Source organism: Onychomys torridus, chromosome 23 (assembly GCF_903995425.1).
Source record: "Onychomys torridus chromosome 23, mOncTor1.1, whole genome shotgun sequence".
Classification (NCBI taxonomy): domain Eukaryota; kingdom Metazoa; phylum Chordata; class Mammalia; order Rodentia; family Cricetidae; genus Onychomys; species Onychomys torridus.
Genome location: NC_050465.1, coordinates 43,235,022 through 43,256,942, shown reverse-complemented (window position 1 = coordinate 43,256,942; position 21,921 = coordinate 43,235,022). Strand labels below are relative to the sequence as shown.

General features: G+C 45.6%; 1 protein-coding gene across 1 annotated transcript in view; it reads right to left on the bottom strand.

Moving 5' to 3' along the window:
• LOC118573193 (aldehyde oxidase 3-like) overlaps positions 1 to 21,921 on the bottom strand; it is a 91,211-nt gene that overhangs the window by 19,449 nt on the left and 49,841 nt on the right. Inside the window, 9 exon segments of the mRNA XM_036173375.1 lie at positions 334 to 386; positions 1,897 to 1,971; positions 3,718 to 3,846; positions 4,640 to 4,735; positions 11,244 to 11,471; positions 11,663 to 11,854; positions 12,869 to 12,955; positions 15,268 to 15,355; positions 17,389 to 17,522. Coding sequence (XP_036029268.1) covers positions 334 to 386; positions 1,897 to 1,971; positions 3,718 to 3,846; positions 4,640 to 4,735; positions 11,244 to 11,471; positions 11,663 to 11,854; positions 12,869 to 12,955; positions 15,268 to 15,355; positions 17,389 to 17,522 — 1,082 coding nt within the window.

Genomic DNA, 21,921 nt, shown 5'->3' with positions numbered 1-21,921 from the left:
CACTCAGGAGGCAGAGGCAGGCGGATCTCTGTGAGTTTGAGGCCAGCCTGGTCTACAGAGTGAGATCTAGGACAGGCTCCAAAACTACACAGAGAAACTTTGTCTTGAAAAACTAAATAAATGTAAATAAAATAAATTGCAATTAGGAAACGGGGACTAATCTCAAAATTATGTACTTTTATAATAACATAGCACTTCTAATGAAAACCTTCCAGTGAAAATGAAGTAAGCAATAGATATCACATTAAAGATATAAATAACGGAACACACATTTCCTAAGTTCTTTTCTGTTCTAAAGAGAATAGCTTTAGGATGACACAGACCACCTCTTACCTAAAGTATCCTGTGGCAGAGAGGCTAATGCTTTGAGTAAAAGCGTCATTAACCTGCAAAAGAGGAATACTGTTGTTAAGGGACAGACACACAGCTGGGCAAAGGAGGAAAGCAAATACCCACTGGCCTTTGCGCTTTCCCTTACTCTTGGGAATATGCCTCTGCAGAATGAACATGGAGCATACTGCCAGGTGGGTGCTCACTGCTTGCTCAGGAAGTCTGACTGGCTTGTCTGACTTCCTCTGAAGAGACTAAGTTGCTGGTTTTGTGGATCCACTTATTGACTAATGGAAAAGGGATGAAAGGTAAATTTTGGTGGGAGTTTAAAGGTAGGGTCCCCAAGAAAAATCTGATGAAGGCTTTTTGCCTTCCTGTCCCACCCCGGGAGAATTGGAATTGTCTTGAGAACAGAGCAACAACTATGGTCAGAAACATAAATATGCACATGCACACGCGCGCACACACACACACACACACACACACACACACACTCAAGTTTCAAAGGAATGCAGTGAAAAATGAGGTAATATTGATAAATTACAAGTTACATGATCTTGCCACTCAACATGTTCCATGTGTCACCAACTCCCTCAGGGTGGCCCTTTGTCAATGTTGTCAATGACCCTTGGAAGGCTATGGGGTTGGTAGCTTTTTTAGCGGGGCCGTGTTCTCACATGAAATGTTTATTCTGAAAGAAGAGCCAGACTTAGCACTCAGAGAACGCCCACCCTGTGTTCTTCATGCATATTTGAAATGTGTATGTGCAAAGTAGCTGCGGTTGTCATTGTCACTGAAGGGACTTTTCAAACTGGAACCCGTACAGCAGCTTCGCCTGCAAGGACTCCTATTACACGCAAAATTTGGAAGTGGACTTCATGGAGTAGGCTCTCCCTTCCTTGGAGAATAATCATCCATATATGAAACTGCCCTTAAGAACAGCAGCTACCTGCAGGGCGGAGGAGCTTGGTCCTGCCTCAACTTGATATGCTATCCTTTGTTGACTCCCATGGGAGGCCTGTCCCTTTCTGAGGAGTGGATGGGGGTGGGGTAGAAAGGAGGTGGCAGGGGAGAGATCAGGAGGAGGAAAGGGAAACTGTGGTTGATATGTAAAATAAATTAAAAAAATAAAACAAAAAATTAAAATACATGCTTAGTGTGAGTCTGTACTGCTTAAATAAAGTCAGTTAACATAAAAAACAAAGAATAGCACCTGCCACCTCTGAGCTGCTTCTGCAAGTGAACGGAGGTGTCCATCCAGTAAGATGTCCCAAGGTGTAATTCAGATTTATATCTATCCTCTACTCTTTTGCTTAAAGCATCCTCAGCTATGGAGTCGGCAGATGTGCAGGCCCCGAGTTCCACCCAGAGCTTGCTGAACAAGAAGCTGCATGTTAACAAGCAGGCCAGGTGGTGTGTGTTCCTGGACACCTGGGGCTATTTATTCCCTGCTCCTTGCTGCCCAGGGGAGAAGGACCCTGCAGGACCCAGTGTAACACGGGACAGGTGTTTCTACCCCGTGGCCTTGAGTGGCCCTGCAGGATGCCGTCACCCTGGGGAACTCACCCACTCTTCCCAGGTGCCATTAGGGTTCTGGCTGATGATGGGTTCCAGGCGCTTCCTGAGGATCTGGCAGGCATTCTGCAGGTTGGAGAGGACAGCTGAACAACTGAGAACTAAAGGTAACGCCCTTCCGAACACGACCTCGCTCTCACCCAGCACCTGCCATGGCTCCCTTCCTCCCTCAGATGTTTCATGGGGTTTGTCTCCACATCTGGGCTAGGGTCAGGCCCTGGCTAGTCCCTGTGGAGTTTTGGGAGCCACCGCAGAAGATGAGAGGGGCCTCAGAGGGATACCAGGCAAAATGCAATCCCCTTTTTCTCAGTTTAGCCACACCAGCTAGATTTTAGTTTGTTTCTGTGTCTACATATCATTTGGGATTTGCCAAATATTCAGCAAAGCCATGAAAACCACTACCCAGGAAAATGAACACAAATGCACTTCCCAGTTCCAGTACTTCATGAGGTCACACAGAAAGGCGATGTGGTGGGCAGTAAAATGTGTCTAGGGTTTGAGTGTCTTTTACTTTCCATGGCTTAGGGACCTCATCTATGACCTGAAGATACTAGTAACGGGTGACCATATCCTTCCCTTTTCCCAGGCCAAGTCCCACATGAGCTTGCCAGCTTGTATTGCTATCATGGACTCCCTTTGACCTCCCAAGTGCCTTGGCTTGGATAATACCGGTATTCTAACCGATCCCCACCAGGGTTGCTTCATAGCTGGTATTACGGCAACCGAATGTTATCTCAGTTGCTTTAGTCCAGAAGGACCAGAACGTGGAGGCAAGCGGCTACAGAGTCACAGGTATCAAATTCCAAGGACCAAACCCGGAAAGTCTGTCTCCTTTCAGGGGTTACACTTGTCCTCTTTCAGACACCAAATAGGCTGCTCTGTCCTACCTAGAGGGAAGTCTGTGGTGGTCTTTGTTCTCCTGTGTGTGTGCGCGCGCATGCCCGTGTGTGTGTGGGGGGGGGGGGCAGTTCACTAGCACATTGGAACTTGGTTTTCCTCTGTGTGGAAGGTGAAATGAGGATGGAGGAATGGAGTCGATTTACATTTGAAGTGTTGGAGGAGTCGTCCCGCTCTGACACAGGAAACGAGACGAGACACTGCATACTCATTTGAGGTTTCTCCCTGAGCCCCTGAGGTTTCTCCCTGTGCCCTCCAGGGATGCCCTCCCACAGCAGCCTGGGAACACTGGGCCATGTTCTGTCGTGTACTCCAAACGACATGTCAGCCAAAGAGGCCTTTGTCACTTGCCTTTGTGACATTCACGTCTTAGGGTCTTCTTGAAATACATTAAGAAAATATAGAATTTGTAGTGCTAGATAATGCACTACAAAACAGGTGCCCCTGTTTCGGGTAGTACAGAAAGACACCAAGAGTTGGCACTCTGCCTCCTTCCTTCTAAAAACTTCTAGGAAAAAGCATCAGGAAACATTTTGCAAATGTTATAGTTTGAATACGAAATAACCCCTAGTGGTTCATGTTCAGGCCCCAGTTGGTGGTGTTATTGTGGGGGGTGTGGAAAAGCTTCCAGAGGTGCCCCCCTGGACATGTGATTTTGAAAGTTATAGCTGGCCTCTAGTCTTGTCACTCCTGTGAGGGGAAGAACATCCCCTATCACGAATTCTCACTACCGTGATTGTTCTGCCCACCAGTGAGGCTAAGTACTTGTGGTCCGAGTCTCCTGAAACCTTACCACAACTCCTTATGTTTACATTGGGTGGTATGGGAATGTTCTTAAGAGACTCCTGAAAAACTGGGTCCTCTGGGAAAGGGCTTGGAGACCAGGAGGCAGCTGGGAGTCAGGGAGCTCATCACCTGAACAGCTCTCCCGTTGACATCGGCTCCCGTGGAGCCTCCGGTGGCAATAGTGTTGGGGACGGTCACAGTGTTCATTTCGTCCAGGTGTATGTAAGACATCGGTATCTCCAATTCATGGCTGGCCACCTGTCCAGAGGGAGAGACAGAATGTACCAGTCCAAACTGTAACCTGGACAATGACTTGACCCTTTCAGAAAGTTTTGTGATTTTCTTAATTCTGTTTGGAAAAGTGAGAAAGATGTTTTTGAAAAGAATGCACAAATTAAAACCTGTAAAGACCTCAAAGATCTTTAAATCAGCGAGGACCTCTCTCTGCTCTAAACCTGTCCACCTCCAGGAACTGGGCTAATCTGCCAAGTGCCAGGTGGCAGACTTTGCTGGGAAGACAGGCTCCTGCAAAGACAGAATCCAGTCCTTCACCTTCCGCTGCCTCCGAGAGGTCAGGTTGGCTACTCATAGCAGGAGTCCATGGGCTAGAGGGGGGCCCCCACCCCAGCCATGGGTTCCCCTTTTACAAAATGATCACAGCAAGTAGACTTGTGTCTGAGGAAGGGGCAGGTTTTCTGGGTTCAGGGAGCCTGAACTTGGTGTGTTAAGTATGCACAGGAGTTGCCTGGGAAAGTGGGCTACCCAGAGCCCAAGCTTAGAAGCCCATGGGAACGTAAGTTGCTGCAGTCAGGGGTCTGGAGCCACTGACCCCTTTGGAAGCTGGGTTTAGTGATGTCCCTGTCACTTCAGATGGGAGGCAAAGACTCTTTCTGCGTCCTAGCTGGCTTACTTCCAGCTGATCCACAAACAACAACTAGGACACTATGGACATCTTGGCCATTGCATCACAAAGCCCAAGTATGGTCCAGTACGGCACCCAGGGATGTTTGATAAGCTCTCTCTAAGGCAATACTGAAACCACCTCTCTCACCTGTATCATTTTGGTGTTAATGCCTTGTCCCAGTTCAGCACCACCATGAGCAACCAATACAGACCCATCTGTGTAGATTTGGACCAAAGCGGCAGCCTGAAAATGAAATTGGAAATCTGTTCTCATTGTTTGTGCTGAATTCCAGTGTGGCTGGTGGAGACTCAGCTTGCTCTCACCCAATGAGGTGAGATTAATGGTGTCTTTTGAAATGTCACTTAGTGTGAATTACTGCACACATTACTGCAGACATGCTCACGCTTGAGCAGAGCATGTTGTCCCAGAAGCCAATGAGGACTTTATGTAATAACTGGATGGGGATTGTGATCTTTCACACCTGGCTTTTACAGTTTGACAGGAGCGAATCACAAAAGCATGCCCATGTTTAAAAGCAAACATTTTCTTCCCTTTTTTTTTTTTTTTGGTTTTTTGAGACAGGGTTTCTCTGTGTAGCTTTGCGCCTTTCTTGGAACTCACTCTGTAGCCCAGGCTGGCCTCAAACTCACAGAGATCCACCTGCCTCTGCCTGCCTCTGCCTCCTGAGTGCTGGGATTAAAGGCGTGCACCACCGCCGCCCGGCTAAAAGCAAACATTTTCAAAAGATGCAAGATAGAGAACACCCTCTTTCCTCTTGCTCCAGGGGGCCATTCATCAGCTCCCAGTCACAGCTTTCAGAGGGTTTAGGAATGTGTCCTCATTTTGTGGTATGGCTTTTACAAATGGCATAAGAATATAAACTGCTCTGCTTTTGATTATTTATAATCTATCTTGTGAAGGGACTCTGACCAACTCTTGAGATGGTGAGGCCTTGCCGTTCCCCATTCCTTCTGCCTTGCTAAAAACTGTTAGATTCCATCCCTAAAGCTAGCCCCCAAGGTCTATTCCTTTATGGTCACTCCCTCCTCCTGAGGCTGACCACCAAGGTCCAGCTATCAAAGTATTGAAGTCCAGCAATCAAAAGCCCCCTTTGGCTCACCTAATTAACATGCCCAATTAAAATTAAACACCTCATTCTAACATGGGGTTTCCTCTTGTACCTTTATAAACTACCATTTTCCTAAGTGCCACATCTGTCTCCTCTCTATCCAGAGACACTCCTTTGTCATCTGGGACAAATACCCCTGCCCCCTGTTCCTTGTTCTGGTCTCCTTCTCCCTCATCCTCTGTCTTTGTCTCTTATTCCCTGTTCTCTTTCCCTATGGGACAAATAAATCTCCTTTGTGCTGAGAATGTGGTCTTGGGAGTCCTGAGTCAATCCTTTTCTTTTCATCTTGGATTTCTGTTCTATGTCACATATTTAGATTCAGGTCCACTGAGCCATCTCTCCAGCTCCCATTTAGCATACTGATTATGTCCTTGTAGGACTCACCCTAACCCCAAACCCTACCCCAAACCCTACCCCACCCTCTGGCTCAGGGGCTCGGAACAATTTCCTGAAGACTATTTTGACCTGACAGTGTTTCAGGTCTGCCCCACACCTGTTGGCCTAGCCATTATTATTTGGTGGGATTTACCCAGTTTTCACGAACAGAGGAGGGTGGGTGCTGTCCCACTGATGGAGTGGATCTGTGCTATCTGTGTGTATGTGGCATGTGGCTCATCCATGGGCTTACTGCCCTTGGACAGGAAGCAGCTTTGCTCTGCCATATACTCTGCTCTAGGACTGTCAGCTGCCTCAGGACAGAAATGATCAATATTATACCACTTCCATTTCACAGATGAGGAACGATAAAGGCTGCCAAGGCCACACTGCCATTAAACATTCTAGTGCAGGCACACACCCAGACCTTCCATCAGCAAATCTCCAGGTCACAGCACTTGGCCTGGATAAAGTCATCAATCACCCAGGAGGTGCTGAAGGTGTGCTGAGCTGACCAGATTCGGAGTTTTACCTCTATCAGCTCGGAGCAGGTGACTAACAGGTGACGAAGGTGGCTTCAGAGAGGATATGGCCATTCAGGGGAGGCAGAGAAGCTTTTACTGCCAAATGCTCCCAACACCCCCACCTAGCTTAATGTTGTTAGTTTCAAGTTGATCATCACCAGGTAAGGAAGAAGGTGGAAAGTGAGAACATTCTCACTCAAAGACGTGACATCACAGCACGCTTGCATCTCTCTGTGAATGTTTCCTTATGATTGTATGTACCTGGAGGGGGACATGAAGAACTAAGTAGAAACATGTGCTCGGAACTAATAACATTGGTTATGTTGTGGCTGGAGATAAAGGGGAGATGAAGAGGAGAGAGCATCCCCACCCCCGTGAAATGGAAAGCCCTTTTCAACGGTGTTTACAATTGAGCATACCATGTGTAAAGTGATCGCTATTATATCCAATTTACATAGATATACACTGTGGTAGTCTGAATGCAATTGGCCCCATAAACTCATAGGGAGTGGCCCCGTGAGGAGGTGTGGCCTTGTTGGAGGAAACGTGTCACTGTGGGGTGGACTTTGAGGTCTCCTATGCTCAAGCTATACCCAATGTGGACAGAGACTCCTGCTGCCTACAGATCCAGAGGTAGAACTCTCAACTCCTTCTCCAGCACCATGTCTGCCTGCATGCTGCCATGTCCCACCATGATGATAATGGACTAAACCTCTGAAACTGTAAGCCACTCCAATGAAATGTTTTCCTTTATAGGAGTTGCTGTGGGGGGCTGGAGAGATGGCTCAGTGGTTAAGAGCAATGGCTGCTCTTCCAGAGGACCCAGGTTCAGTTCCCAGCACTCATATGGCAGCTCACAACTGTCTGTAACTCCAGTTCCAGAAGATCTGACACCTTCACAAAGATGCACATAAAATAAAGTTCAATAAATTAAAAAAAAAAAAAAGTTGCCGTGGTCATGGTATTTCTTCACAGCAATAGAAACCCTAACTAGAGAAGTTGGTATCGGGGACTGGGGTATTAGTGTGATAGGCCAGACCATGCTTTTGTTTGGAGGAATTTTGACTTTGGGGATCTGGATTAGGAAAGCAGTGGAATGTTTCAAGCACTGCTTAATGGGCCATACTAGTAGGAGCATGGAAGACAGTGGTGCTGAGGGTGATTTGCACTATGTGGGTCTGGCTCAGGAGGCTTTAGAAGAGAAGAATATTAATATGTGGCCTAGGGATTATTCTTGTGATATTTTGGTAAAGAATGTGGCTGTTTTTTACCTTTGTTCAAAAGAGTCTGCCTGAGGCTAAAGTGAAGAGATTTGAATTAATTCCATTGACAGAGGAAATCTCAAAACAGCCTAGTATTGACTCTGCCATGTTATTAGTGGTAACTCTAATGAAGATTTATAATAAAAAGGAGCAAGCTGAACAAAGAAAAGTGCAAAATGTGCAATTTGAGGAGACAAGGAGCAACAGGAAGTAGAATGATGCCAAGTCCTGTGTTCAAGGAGATACACAGGTAAGAAATGGAATAAAGGGAGTGGTGACCTCAGGGCAAGATCCTACCCAGCTAAGCTTCCAACCTGTGAAAGGGATCAAAGAAAGCTCAGAGTCAGGTGTGGTGGTGCACACCTTTAATTCTAGCAGAGTCAGAGGCTGGTGGATTTCTGAGTTTGAGGCCAGCCTGGTCTACAGCAAGTTCCAGGAGAGCCAAACTTAGGCAGTGAAGGAAACCATCAAAAACAGAAAGCTGGTAAAGATGTAATTGAACGAGGGGACCATGTTCCAGGCCCAGCAAGCAGCAGAGCTTGGCAGCTTTGGCCACATGGTTCTGGTTTTAGTGTCAAGATCAGAAGAAAAGAATTATGGAAACTGCCTTCCTGACTAAGGAAAGCTGTTGAGGCATGTGTCAGGGGTGTCCTTGAATGGTGGCCTAGAGAGGTCATTGTGTGAAGCTGTGAAGTTGAAGCCTGATTGTCTCAGAGATCCCAAGATGTTGGAGATGCCAGAGTCATGAGATACCTGCTGAGGAGAGCTGCTAATAGGGAGTGGAACCAGCCCAAGAGAAAGAAGTGTGTTGCAGTCAACAAAGCAGAAAGGAGTTAGAGATCTAACTGAAGGGCATTTTGACATCAGACTTGGAGAAAGAGAGTGTGGAGTTTGCCCAGCTGTTTTTCAGTTTTACTTTGGTTCAGTATTACTTCACTATGCTCCCTTCCCTACATTTTGGAACAGTAATGTATATCCTGTGCCATTATATGTTGGAAGTATGTGGTCTGTTTTTTATTTTGATTTTATAGGAGATTATAGTTAAGAGATTGCATGAATCTCAGAAATTTTGAAATTTGGATTTTGAAAAATTGTTGAGACTATGATAGACTATGGGGACTTTTGAAGTTGGACTAAATGCATTTTGCATTGTGATATTGTTACAAGCTTTTGGGGGCCAGGGAGTAGAATGTGGCAGTTTAAATGTAATAAGCTCACAAGGAATGTCACTATTAGGAGGTGTGGCTTTGTTGGAGTAGGTATAGCCTTGTTTGAGGAAGTATGTCATTGTGGGGGCAGGCTTAGAGGTCTCCTATGCTCAAACTACACCCAGTGTGAGACATAGTCTCCTTCTGTGGCCTTCAGATCAAGATGTAGAACTCTGAGCTCCTTCTCCAGTACCATGTCTGTCTGTATGTTACCATGTCCCACCATAATAATGGACTAAACCTCTGAAACTGTAAGGCACCCCAATAAAATGTTTTTCTTTATAAGAGTTGCTGTGGTCATGGTGTCTCTTCACAGCAATAGACACCCTGACTAAGTAAGACACACATAGAAGTATAGAAAAATATACTAACAAAAATTAATAGTAGTTTTCTCTATATGGTGGGCTTCCCCAAATGATTTTTTTTTCCTTTTGAAACTTTTGGTAACTTTTAAATTTGTTTATGATAGTAGTAAGCATATAATTTTTATATAGTTACAAACAGATCAATAGAAAGTTTTCATTGAGAAAAATGTCAATTATCAAAATATACTATAACTTTTTTTTTGTAAGGAGGTACACTAAGCAGCCAGTGTATATTATGGGTAAATGATACTTGAGTCCCCTTGTCCTGCGGAATGGGGTGGAACTCTCATTTGAGTTGGTAAACCAGAGAAATGTAGAGATTTAAGTACCATTCCTAGAAACCCTCATTAAAATACAGATTCTATATAGTGGGCATAATTTGTGGAGCAAAGAATATTTTGAACAAGTAGAATCCTGGTAGATAAATCTTAGTTTTGAGGAGCAGCAGCTAAAGTTACCCGGGAAACAGGGCCAATTAGAGTTGAGCAATCATAGGCACATTAACAACATGGGTAGTGTCTAGTAATACGGCTTTTGAATAGCTAACTAGTCACTGCTTTCCCTGAGGTCAATGGCTGCTCTCCATTATGAACTGGGGTGCAGGGAGACAGCTCAATGATGCTCTGTTTCAAAACACTTATTGGCAGAATGCAAAGACAGCAGAGGAGTTGCTATAAACACATGACCTAGCTGCAGGCACCACAATGCAGGGTTGCTGTCTCCCCAGGGCCACCCATGGGAAGGGAGCAAGACTCCCAGAGCCTGAGTGTATCTCAGGTCTCATCTTGTAGTCAAGGAGCCCATGAATACTGAGTACAGAAGCCTCAGCTGCTCTCCGAGTTCTTCACATGCAATCCTATAAATCTCAGTTCTCATAAAATATTGTTCTAAAATTCCACTGCCTCTGCCTTCTGGGGTCTCTGCCTTTGCTTGATGGCATTGATTTGAAAAGACTCATTATTAGCCTCTGCCTAGTTCTACACTCCCAGGGTGAAATGTATCTTTATGAAAAACCTACAGATAATGCAACAGGTTACTGATAGAAGTCTTGGGTTTTCTGTATATGATCCAGTGAGTCCTCTTTGCCTAGGTAGGGGTGACCACAAAACCCCATCTCACTTTTCTAAAACTCAGGCAACTTCAGTTTCAAGAAGATTATAAAGAAGGGTGGAATAGTCATGAAAATCCTTTCACTTTCTTCTTGATGTAACAATGTACCCACCTGTATACCGTTCATCTGCCCATGGAACAATGTATGGATGCCCAGTGCTAGGCTAGAGAAGAGGCAGATGGGACAGACAAGGGCTTAGGTCTAGCCTGGAATGAGGAACCCTCCAGGGGAGTCAGACTCCAGCATTGTTGACAGTGAGTTTAGCAAGAGTTAAACATCACTGAGGTACAGCAGGGCAGGCACTGAGGCTCCAGATGGCTTCCAGCCACAGTGCTTCGAGGTTACCTAAGAGCACCGCAGGCGTGTCATGGATTGGGTTTAAGGAAGTACTCAGAACTGCAGATCTCTTATCAGTAGTTAGTTGCTCAACCATCAGTACTGTAGCCATGAGTGCCAAAGAGACTACCTGCCAAACAAGTGCCCTAGCCTCTGGAGTTAGCTTCTAAGACAATGCTTGGCAACCTGTGGGTCGCCACCCCTGTGGAGGGGGCGCATATCTGATATTCTGCATATCAGCTATTTACATTACAATTTGTAACAGTAGCAAAATTACAGTTATGAAGTAGCAATGAAAATAGTTTTATGGTTGGGGCCACCACAACACGAGGAACCGTATTAAAGGGCCTCAGCGTTAGGAAGGTTGAGAGCCACTGTCAAGAGAGCTTTTGTTACATGCACTTGGAAAATACTTTAGTTGTAAGCATTTCTGAAAGTCACCTGATTATAAAATGTCCTTGGAAATCCAACTGAGAACTTCATGGGGATAATGGCAATTCCTCTCTTCTTCCAAAAGCTCTGCTGGTTAAATTCCTCCACAGCCCTTTTCCTGCTGTAGTAGGAAGAATTTTCCATACACGTCTCCCAGCACTTTATCAGATTCTCTGGGTCAAATTCTTGCTTGTGAATTGTCCTATCAATCGTTTTGTACATGTTTAACTCACGAATCTGGTGGATGGAAATGCCAAATTTCACAAAAAGGATCTCCAGAAAGTGAGCCCTAACAGAGATGAGCGATAGAATATTCCAGAGCTGGCAGAGCATCAAATGAAGCGATTAAGAAACATTGTGGTGCCGTGGATTGAAAATAGAGCGTTTAACTATTTACAGACTGTGAAACGACCGTCAGCCCCTCTTACCTTCTCTGGTGGCAAGTGGCATTTGGCTGCCACTGCTGACATCCAGGTTTCCGTTACAAACGCCCCCTGGGGAAAGCCGAATCCCCGGAAGGCTGTATTGGATGGCAAGTTGGTCTTGCAGACTCGGCCTCGGACCCGGAGGTTGGGGATCTTGTAAGCATTTTCCAGTTTGAGCAAAGAGTATTCTATCACCTGAAAAGAGTCCCAAGGTAAAAGTCTAAGCATGGGAGACCCCCTGTCTGGAGGATGAAGACAAGCCTTGCTGAGGTCTATTTCTTGACTCCATTCTTGTTATAGCCAGAAAGGAATTTTACCCTCATTACCTGGCCATCAACACCTATGGCCGTGTACTTCATTTTACGGTTTCATTGCTTGTTTCTAATTCTTAAGTAGTAAGAGGTTTTATTTACTTATTATTTTTCCTCTCCAAAGGAGGAGGAAGAGATGCTATCCCCAGTTTCAACACATTTCTGGGGTCCTACTTTATAAGACAGCTGGACATGTCTGCAGAATTGATGGAAAGATCTAGAAAGGGAGGAAAAGCCAATTAGGTCAGCAATGTCCTCATATCTATTGTTAAGGGATTAGATTGTGACAGGCCTGGGAACACTCATGTGAGTTTTGGATCATGAGACACTGCAGAAGCTGTTGGGTTTGGCTGGGAGCCTGGGTAGGGCCTCAGCTCTAAGCAGGAGGGAAGAGGCTGGGTGGTGTAGGGAAGTTTTCCTTGGCGTAAAGAGGAAGATTTGCCCAAGACAAACCCATACACAACCCTGTTCTCCGTGTGTTAGCACGGTCTCCCCTGACAGCCCCTCATCCCTGCCCAGAGGAGGGTACTGGAAGGAGGAGAGGACGGGGAGACTCAGTTCTCTTCTGGGCAAGTTCTGAAGATCAATTTAAGATATTCGTCAAAGGGTCACCTCCAGGCTCTAGAGCACAGTGAGTGGAAAGAGAGCCTCGGACACTCTCCTGGACAGGGTACCTCTGAGTCAGAGCATCTTACCATTCCCTGACTCCTCAGTGGGTGGTGGAGATCTGGAAGCAATCCTGAGTCATTCTTACAATTTACAGTAAGTGCCAGTAGGTGCAGGTCAGTGGGAGCAACAGACCACCTACACTAACCTTCTAAGACACCAAGCTTACACTGAATCTCTCATCACCAAGAACTGGAACCCAGGGTGTTCTTCCTACCTACCAGTTACCTACCAGTTCAGAATCATCTGGTGTACAACCTCCATTGATGTAAAACTGGACATCTGCTGCCTTGATTTTCCCATCGTTCATAAAGCCAATCTGTGAAGAGTTCAACATTTGCCCCTGTGAGCTTTGTGGTATAAACACTATTTCCTGAGCACTTGAACAGAGCAAGTAGAAGTTCTGTGACAGCTAAGAGTGTGGGCTGGGGAGTGGACCAGCCTAGGTTCAAACTCAAGCGTCTGCCATTTGCTTTGGGGTACCACAGTACCCTAAGGCATGGTAACAGGGAAGAAGCCATCACCTACTCTAAGACTTCAAGCTTGTCACCACCATCCAGAAGGCTTGAGTCCTACCTCAGAGTGTTTGACTGAGTAGGCTTGGGTCTGAGGATCTCCGTTTCTAGCTGACTCCCAGGTGCCATTGCTGCAGGCTGGTCTAGTAACCACACTCTGATCCTAGCTGACCTGACTGACCCACAGGGGGTTCACACTTGCAGTCCCAGCGTTCAAGCTTTCCAGAACTACAGAGTAAGACTGTCTCGGAGACCCAAGAGAGAGGGGGTGGGTGGGTGGGGGGACTCTGCTCCGTCTCCATCACTATCTGCCAGCATCTTCCACTAGAACACTGACTGGCTCTTCTCGCTTCTTGCTCAGTTTTTTCAGCCATCTGAGTAACGACAGCATCTTAGCTAGGCTGGATCTGGGTTAGCTAATCAGGCATTTGTGAGGCTGAAGATGGGAGGCAGTCAGGGTTCCCTGCTGGGCCCAAGGTGGTCACAGCGGCTGAGGGAGAGGGGACTTCAATGTTCATGGAGGCTGGAAGGGGCAGGGATTCTGACTGAACGGACACACTGCGATTTGCCATAGGTACCCACCCTATGCATGCAGCCCTCTCTCCTCGGGGTGCTCCCTGCTCCCTCACAACAGTCCTCCTTACATCTCAGCTCTTTTTTTCTCCAGTCCGCACATGCTGAGTTTCTGCCATTATTTTTTTTTTCCCCGACAAAGCAAGCAGCTTTTATTACAGTATTATAAGAATTCTGCCTATTTTGGCAATAGTTTACAATATACTTGGCTGGAAGGAGAAGGTTGGAAACTAAAAAGGAACATTCCAGGGGACTGAGTTATCAGTGTCCTCTCTCACCCCATTTTGGCTGGATCAACTGATTCCTCTGTAGGTCCCATGAAATGGGGGTATTTGTCTATTGAATGGATTGCTGCTCCAAGGAAAACAGGCTTATTTGTCTGACTGACCTCCAATTCCTTTACAGAGTGTTGGCTATCACACACTTCATATTTTGTTTATGTGGGTGATACTAAGAAAACAAACAGGAAAAGATAGGACCTGCCTCCTGCACAAGAAGCCAGTGGTCTGATACGGAGATAGGCTTATCACTGGCCATGTGATTCAGAATGAGATGTCCAAGGTTAGAAGTATGCACCTGGCACACAGCAAGCACTCCGTAGAAACAGTCGGGGAGAATGAACTATGGGGTCTGGGGGTTCAGCTGAAGTCTCCTAGGGAAGGTCCTCCTGAGCAAGGTTCTGTTTCTGACCCCCGGTGGCATGAGGTTTTCTGCCAGAGTTCACAAGTGTCCCATGGGCTGAAGTCTCTGAGGTCTGCAGTTGGAGGCAGGGGAGGCCAGTTTTGTTGTTTTAGTCATATCTTCTGACCAGGTTGAGGTTGTTAGAAAACTCTCTTCCAGCAAGGAGGAGGTAGTTTGAACTAGACTCAGGAATGTACAGGGTGAGTCAAATTGAGAGAAGTGTCAGATCCTGAAACACCTGTATTCCAGAGGTCCCAGGAACAGCGAGAACAGCAAAGGTCAGTTTCTGCTCACTTGTGTTCTTGCCCCCAGCCTCTCTATCTTAGCATTTCCTTTCCTTTTAGGTAGGGTCACTCAAGGGTTACACTGGCAATGCTGAGGCTTTCGTAAGATGGCCAGGGCTATTGGTGTTCTGTTTTGCTAGGGTCTGTCGAAGAAAAAGGGTCATTCCAAGATGAATTTGGGGCTTAGCAAAAGCAGCAGGGTGAGCCAGCTTCTGGTGAACTGACTGTCCATTGCTTAGCAAAGCCTTTGCATAGTTACACAACTTATACCTTGGGCAAGCAGTTTGCGCCTATCAAAACCTCTTATTTAGAGTTGCTAGCCTAAGCAATTAGCAGCCCTGAGACATCCCGCTTTGCCAGGTGATCTCCTTAGTAAGAGGCTCTGGAACCCTTCAGGAAGCACTCAGATAAGAGTCCCCCACTTTAAACAAAAGGTCCTTGGAAGCCTGGGAAGCCTCCTCGGTGCAATAGCTCTGTGGGATGTCTCACTTCACAGAGCGCTCACACTGAAGATCTGGAGCTTGCAAGCCACAAGCCTCCTAAGTGGCATGTGGACAGTGACTTTGCTACCCACTCACCTTGTACTTCCCTAGTAGCGGGTGACGTCCCCCGGTTATCAACATGTCATCCCCACGCTCTAGAATAAAACGGATTGGGCAGCCAGTCCTAGAGAGACACATTTGAGAGAAACAGTTCGAAGAGTTGGAGATTTGAGTTCAGGTTTGCAGAATGTCACCAACAACTGTGATTCCATCTACAAAAGAACAGAGTCAGGATGTAGCCACTCCCAGGAGAGAGAAGGACGCTGTGAGTTTCCTGCTGCCTCCTGATGGATGGGGCAGCTGGGAAGGTGCCTGTAGGCTATGGAAGTTCCTTTGCAGGACCTCTATTCACTGCCCAGCCTGCCTGTGGCTGCTACAGACCTGACTCTAAATTTTTAGAAAAGGTCAACAGCCATGAATTAGATTCTCCCCCTCAGAGTAATTTGGGAAGCTTGAAATTCTCTGAAGATGGAGACTTTGGTGAATCTTTTATTCCCTTTTATAGCCACACTCCACCTTATGTGAATGAGGTCACTGTCTAGTTCTGTGGCTCTCAACCTTCCCAATGATGAGACCCTTTAACACAGTTCCTTATGCTGTGATGATATACAATTATTTTCCATACCATAAAATTATTTTTGTTGCTATTTTATAACCATAATTTTGTACTGTTATGAATCATCATGTAAATATCTAATATGCAGGATATTTGATATATGACCCCTAAGAAAGAATTGTTTGATCCCCAAAAGGGTTGTGACCCACAGGTTGAGAACCTCTGGTCTAGTTACTATATAGGTCTAATTATATAATTCCTTGCATTCTTTATTCAAATACCAAATCATGTTCATTTATTTCTTCTCCTACAAAGTTTCTAGGTTCTAATTCTCCTCTTTTCATGAGTGTTCCTTTGGCTAAGCCTTAATTTTGTTATATCCAGATGATGGCAGTTGGAATTCCAGAGTCTTCTCTGGACATTTCCGACTTCAGTCCATGCCTCAGGACCCCTCCAGGAGAGCATCAGATGCCACCTTCTAAGGAGACATCATGGATGGTCTGGCAAGAGGGCTCAGTGAGAAAAGGGGCTTGCATGCAAGTTTGGCAACCTGGGTTTGATCCTTGAATCCACATAAAGACAGAAGGAAAGGACAGAGTCTGTGAAGTAGTCCTCTGAATGCTACATATGTGATGTGGTGTGCATGTCCCATATTTACCTCACGCACACATGATAAAATAGCGACAATGGGAAAACAGCATAGACATCTGGTGGCATGTCTTTTCTTCCTTCGACAGTTCACTTAAGAATACCCCAGTTCTGAAGCTCTTACCTTCATAGTCTGCTTGAGTACAGTTAGGATCACTACAGTGAGCATATGGCTCGAATTTTCGTGATCGTGTCCTTTTGTAGGACATAGTGGTGAGAAAGAGAGAATGTGTGAGTGTACATATGGGGTGTGTGTGTGTGTGTGCGTGTGCATATGTGTTGACTTGGGAACTCTGGGTACTCTCCTCCTAGATTCTAAGTTATCTGAGAGCGTATCAGGTCATCCTCAGAGATACAGGATTTGTGGTCTGGCCTTTCTGTCATTATATCAGAACTCTTCGTTAGCCATGGGCCTCAGTAGAAACTATAAGATTTATTTTTAATAGGTTATCCACGCACATATGACAGTTTAAGAAATTCAAGAGAGGGTTCAGTGAAAAGCAAGTCTCCTGCCACAGTCCCCAGCCACATAGCTCTTCCAAGAAGCACAGATGTCAGCTGGTTTTTTGTCCTTCTAAACACACTAAAATTTTAATGTGCTACCAGGTGTCTTCTCCCTTAAGGAGCAGTGAGACACCCACATGGATAACACCCGCTCCATTCTCCCTTCTCTGTCTCTGGGCTATTGCCTGTGTCTCAGTGAATACTGTAGACCAATCAAAATGCCTACTTCACTTACTCTCATTTCCCCCACACTGCTGACTCTGCCGGGAAGCCGGAAGACAGGAGAGTCAACTTGTTCCCAAGGCAGTGACCCTGTAGTGAGGCTGAATAGGCCTGCCATCCCTTGGCATGAATCGAGAGCGTCTCCAAGAAAGCTCTTGAAATTGTTGGGACCAGAGAGGTAAGCACTGGGACACGGAGGAGACACGGGGACTCACAGATCCACTCACTTGTGTGCGGCCACAGCCGCCACGGCCGCCAGGAGCCCAGGCTTGCTTGCTTTCCCTCCAAAGGCTCCACCAACCCTTTTCACATGGCAGTTGATTCTGTTCTTCGGGATGCCCAAGGTGCAAGCCACCATTTCCTGTATTTGGCCACAGGCCCCCAAGAAGGTGAAACAGAACACACGTGATTAGCAAGAAGTTCATTTACTGAAGAACTATCTTAGTATTTTCTCACTGCCTACAGTAAGACTATATCTGTTTTGAGTACCAACTGTAGAAGATGCTGTGGATGCTTGCAATGTGCCCACTGAAAGGACACATTGCTGTTGCTTTTCAAAATTAATGAACGATAGATCGCATTACAAATAGCCACCCTGGGCTCCTCATTCCCCGTTGTAAAGGGGTCTCTATAATCCTACCAAGGGTCTCTTAGGACTGAGCAGTAATACCTTCTACAAATGAACTGTCAGCAGAGACAGAAAGCCATGCACTATGCAAAAGGAAATATCACACAATTCCAAGTCAGGCCTGCAGAGCTGATCAGCGGACCATGTGACACGAAGGTAGATCTGAGCCTGCTATGACCCAGGGGATGGTTCTGGAGGGGAAGCAAATGGACCAGAGGGAAGCTGGTAACAACTCAGATGGCAGCCAGGTGAGAGTGGCCGTGGGGGGAGCATGCCACAGCATGGTGGGGGGACTTTAAAGAATGGCAACCCTACTCTTTAACTCAGACGTCAATCAGGGAATAATTGCTCCTGCCTCAATGGGTAGGAAAGCATGACCACCAGCATAGCATGCTACAAAGAGCTCACACAAGAAAGTAGGGGCGCAGCTGGAAAGGGAGGGATGTATCCTGGGTAGTGAGCGATGGGGCAGGGCTGTACAAACCTGAAGATACATAGTGTCTGTGTACTCAGGATAATCTATGTTGTTTCTGAAGGGCCTGAATCAATCTTTGGAGCTGTGCAGGTGTGAGAAAGGCTAGAGGCCCAGAAAGACAATAGAACTGGGGCAGAGAGAGCAGGTAAGGGCAGCCTTGAGCCGTGAAGGGGTCACTTGCGGAAACTTGGCTACGACTCATCAGTGTTCATCAGCGTTGAATCTTGTATAATATTAGAAGGACCAGCCTTAATAGTATACTTCCCAGGGGCTTAGGAGAGAGAATTACTAACGGCGAGGACTATTTTCAGGGAACAGAATCTCAGCACACCAAGCTCTATAGTCCACTTGCTTTTATTTCTCTGGGATAACATCCTATCTACACAGCTTCGGTTCTGTTCTCATGCCTAGCTCCTTTCTTGTCCGGTTTCTCTCTACCTTTATCTACTGCTCCCTCTAAGTTCTATCTTAATTCTCTCGTCTTAATTCTGTCTCATCTAGGTCCTTCTCATCTCATTCTTACCCAGCTAGTAGTTCCCCATCTGGCTCTTCCTCATCTTCCATCTCGTCCACACGTTCTCTCTGGTCAAAATCTTCGTTATCCCTCTCAGTTCTCCAGCCTCAAGTCCTTTCCTCCTCTCCATCTCCTCATACCTCTAAGTTCTGTCTTAATTCTCTGAAAATAAAACTGCCTTTTTTTTTTTTTTTTTGTTAAATCCCTTTGACCTTTATCTGTCCAAGCTATCTGCTGTTTTTCTGCAGGGTGGGGGAAAATGTGCTCTGTCTCTAGGCAACCTGTGTACAGGCAGATGCCTCTGGTGATAGTTAAAGGGAGATCTGGAACTAGAGGTAAGATTTGGGAAAGGAGGAAGTTAAGCTTAATTGGCACATCCACCAGGCCTTCTCAAACAGGTAGTCTGGATGCTTCAGTCTGTTCTTAGAGAGTACAGAGGTGTCTCTGATAAGGTACTTTCCTCCATCTGGGGATGGACCTGGCCGGAGGCTGCCAATGATGATAATTACAGGGAGGCCTGAACTGGGGTTCTGGCTGGGCATAGCTGATAGCACACAGGTTATCTAAATAGTCCTAGAAGTGGTTAGGTAAGGAGTTAGAAGTCTATAAAGTTAGTAAGGCTGTAAGAAAAGGAGGGTCTGAGCTCAATTGTACAAGGCTATTACTTAAGGTCCACCTGACCTAGGCAATGTCTCCTTGTGAAATTCACCTTATGTCAGGAGACTAGCATGTGGTGGTCTCAACTGTTATTTCTGCTAGTCCTTGAATGTGGCTAAGGGAGATATCTGATTGCAGTGCTGAAAGGGGAGAAATGGATGGGCCTGAGGGAAGGAAGCCTTTCCTGAGGCTGTTCTCTAAACACCTCGAACATATATGTCCAAAGAGTGATCAGTCCACACTGTTGGCAATTCTTAGGAAAAATCAATTGGGAAAACTATGAAGGCACATGTGGTTTTCATAACAGAAGACAGCTGATATATAAGAAGCCAAATAACACCAAATGCTCCTTGGAATTTGGCTTCCTCTGGAGGAATTCTTTGATCCCTCCAGGTAGTGCCTTTGCCATAACCAGCTGAGTTCTTATACTATATTCCTGTGGCCTGCAGCAGTTAAACTTCCCAAGAATGACTATGTTGTGGATATAAAAGCGAATATTGTAGGAACACATGGCTATTGTGTGTTTGCATAAACGCACATACTTAGCACATTTCATTTCCTTCTTCTATTTTACTGTGTAGACTTTTATTTTGGAAAATCATAGTCATTTAGCAGGAGGGACTTGAAGGCATAGCAAGGTGCACAGAGAATAAACAAATGGTGTGCAGGGGAAGGCAATGAGGATGCGCAGGGCAGGAGAGAAAGGCGTGGTTTAGACTTGAGGAACAGTGGCAACTGGTGGCTGTGGCAGATAGAGTGGCTTGTGGTGTAAGAGGGCGAAATCTATGTGCATGTAGCTACGAAAGCCCATATGCACATGCACACGGCGTGTGTGTGTGTGTGTGTGTGTGTGTGTGTGTAGTCCATAAAAGGCGGATCTCATGTGCCCTCCCCCGTTTTCCTGCACCAGTCTTTCAGTAGGCCTAAGCACATTCTTTCTGTCCCTCTCTTGTCCTAATAAACGCTTATAGCAGCTTTGGTTGTGCTCCGTGACTTTTCTCAGAGGGTAAATGGCGCTGCATGATAACTAACACTTTTAATTTAATTTTAAGTGTGTGTGTGTGTATGTGTGTGTGTATGTGTGTGTACGTGTGTATGTGTGTGTATGTATGTGTGTATGTGTGTGTATATGTGTGTGTATGTGTATATGTATGTGTGTATGTGTATGTGTGTGTATGTGTATGTGTGTGTATGTGTATATGTATGTGTGTATGTATGTATGTATGTGTGTATGTATGTGATGTATCGTGTATGGTGTGGTGTACGTGTGTATGTGTGGTGTTATGTATGGTGTGTATGTGTGTGTATGGTATGTGTGTATGTGTGTGTATGTGTGGTATGGTGTATATGTATGTGTGTATGTGTGTATGTATGTGTAGTGTGTATGTGCTGTGTGTATGTTGTATGTGTGTATGTGTATATGTATGTGTGTATGTGTATGTGTGTGTGTGTGTATGTGTGTGTATGTGTATATGTATGTGTGTATGTATGTATGTATGTGTGTATGTATGTGTGTATGTGTATGTGTGTGTACGTGTGTATGTGTGTGTATGTATGTGTGTATGTGTGTGTATGTATGTGTGTATGTGTGTGTATGTGTGTATGTGTATATGTATGTGTGTATGTGTGTATGTATGTGTGTGTGTATGTGTGTGTATGTGTGTATGTGTGTATGTGTATATGTATGTGTGTATGTGTGTATGTGTATGTGTGTGTATGTGTGTGTATGTGTATATGTATGTGTGTATGTGTGTATGTATGTGTGTGTGTATGTGTGTGTATGTGTGTATGTGTGTGTATGTGTGTGTATGTGTATATGTATGTGTGTATGTGTGTATGTGTATGTGTGTGTATGTGTGTGTATGTGTATATGTATGTGTGTATGTATGTATGTGTGTATGTATGTGTGTATGTGTGTATGTTTATGTGTGTATGTGTGTGTATGTGTGTGTGTGTGTATGTGTGTGTATGTGTGTGTATGTGTGTGTGTATGTGTATGTGTGTGTGTATGTGTGTGTATGTGTGTGTATGTGCGTGTGTATGTGTATGTGTGTGTGTATGTGTGTGTATGTGTGTGTATGTGTGTGTATGTGTGTGTATGTGTGTGTGTGTGTGTGTGTGTGCATGTATGTCAGTGCAAGTGCTGGAAGAGCTAAGAGGTGTGGGATCCTCTGGAGCTGGAGTTATGAGTGATTATGAGCTCCCTGGTATGTGTGCTGGGAATCGAACTTGAGTCTTAGTGAAGAGCACCATGTATTCTTAAGGCTGAGCTATCTCTTCAGCTCACTACTTTATTTTTTTGAGACAAAAATCTGAGTTTGGCCTTGAATTTAGTAGAACATAGCCCAGCCAGGAGGGTTACTTTAAAGAACGGGGCATATTTGGGCTGGGGAGATGGCGCCATGGGTAAAGCGCTTGCTGCAATGGCATTCAGACCAGATTTCAACCCCTAGAACAATGTGTAGAAAAGCTGGGTGACCTGGTGT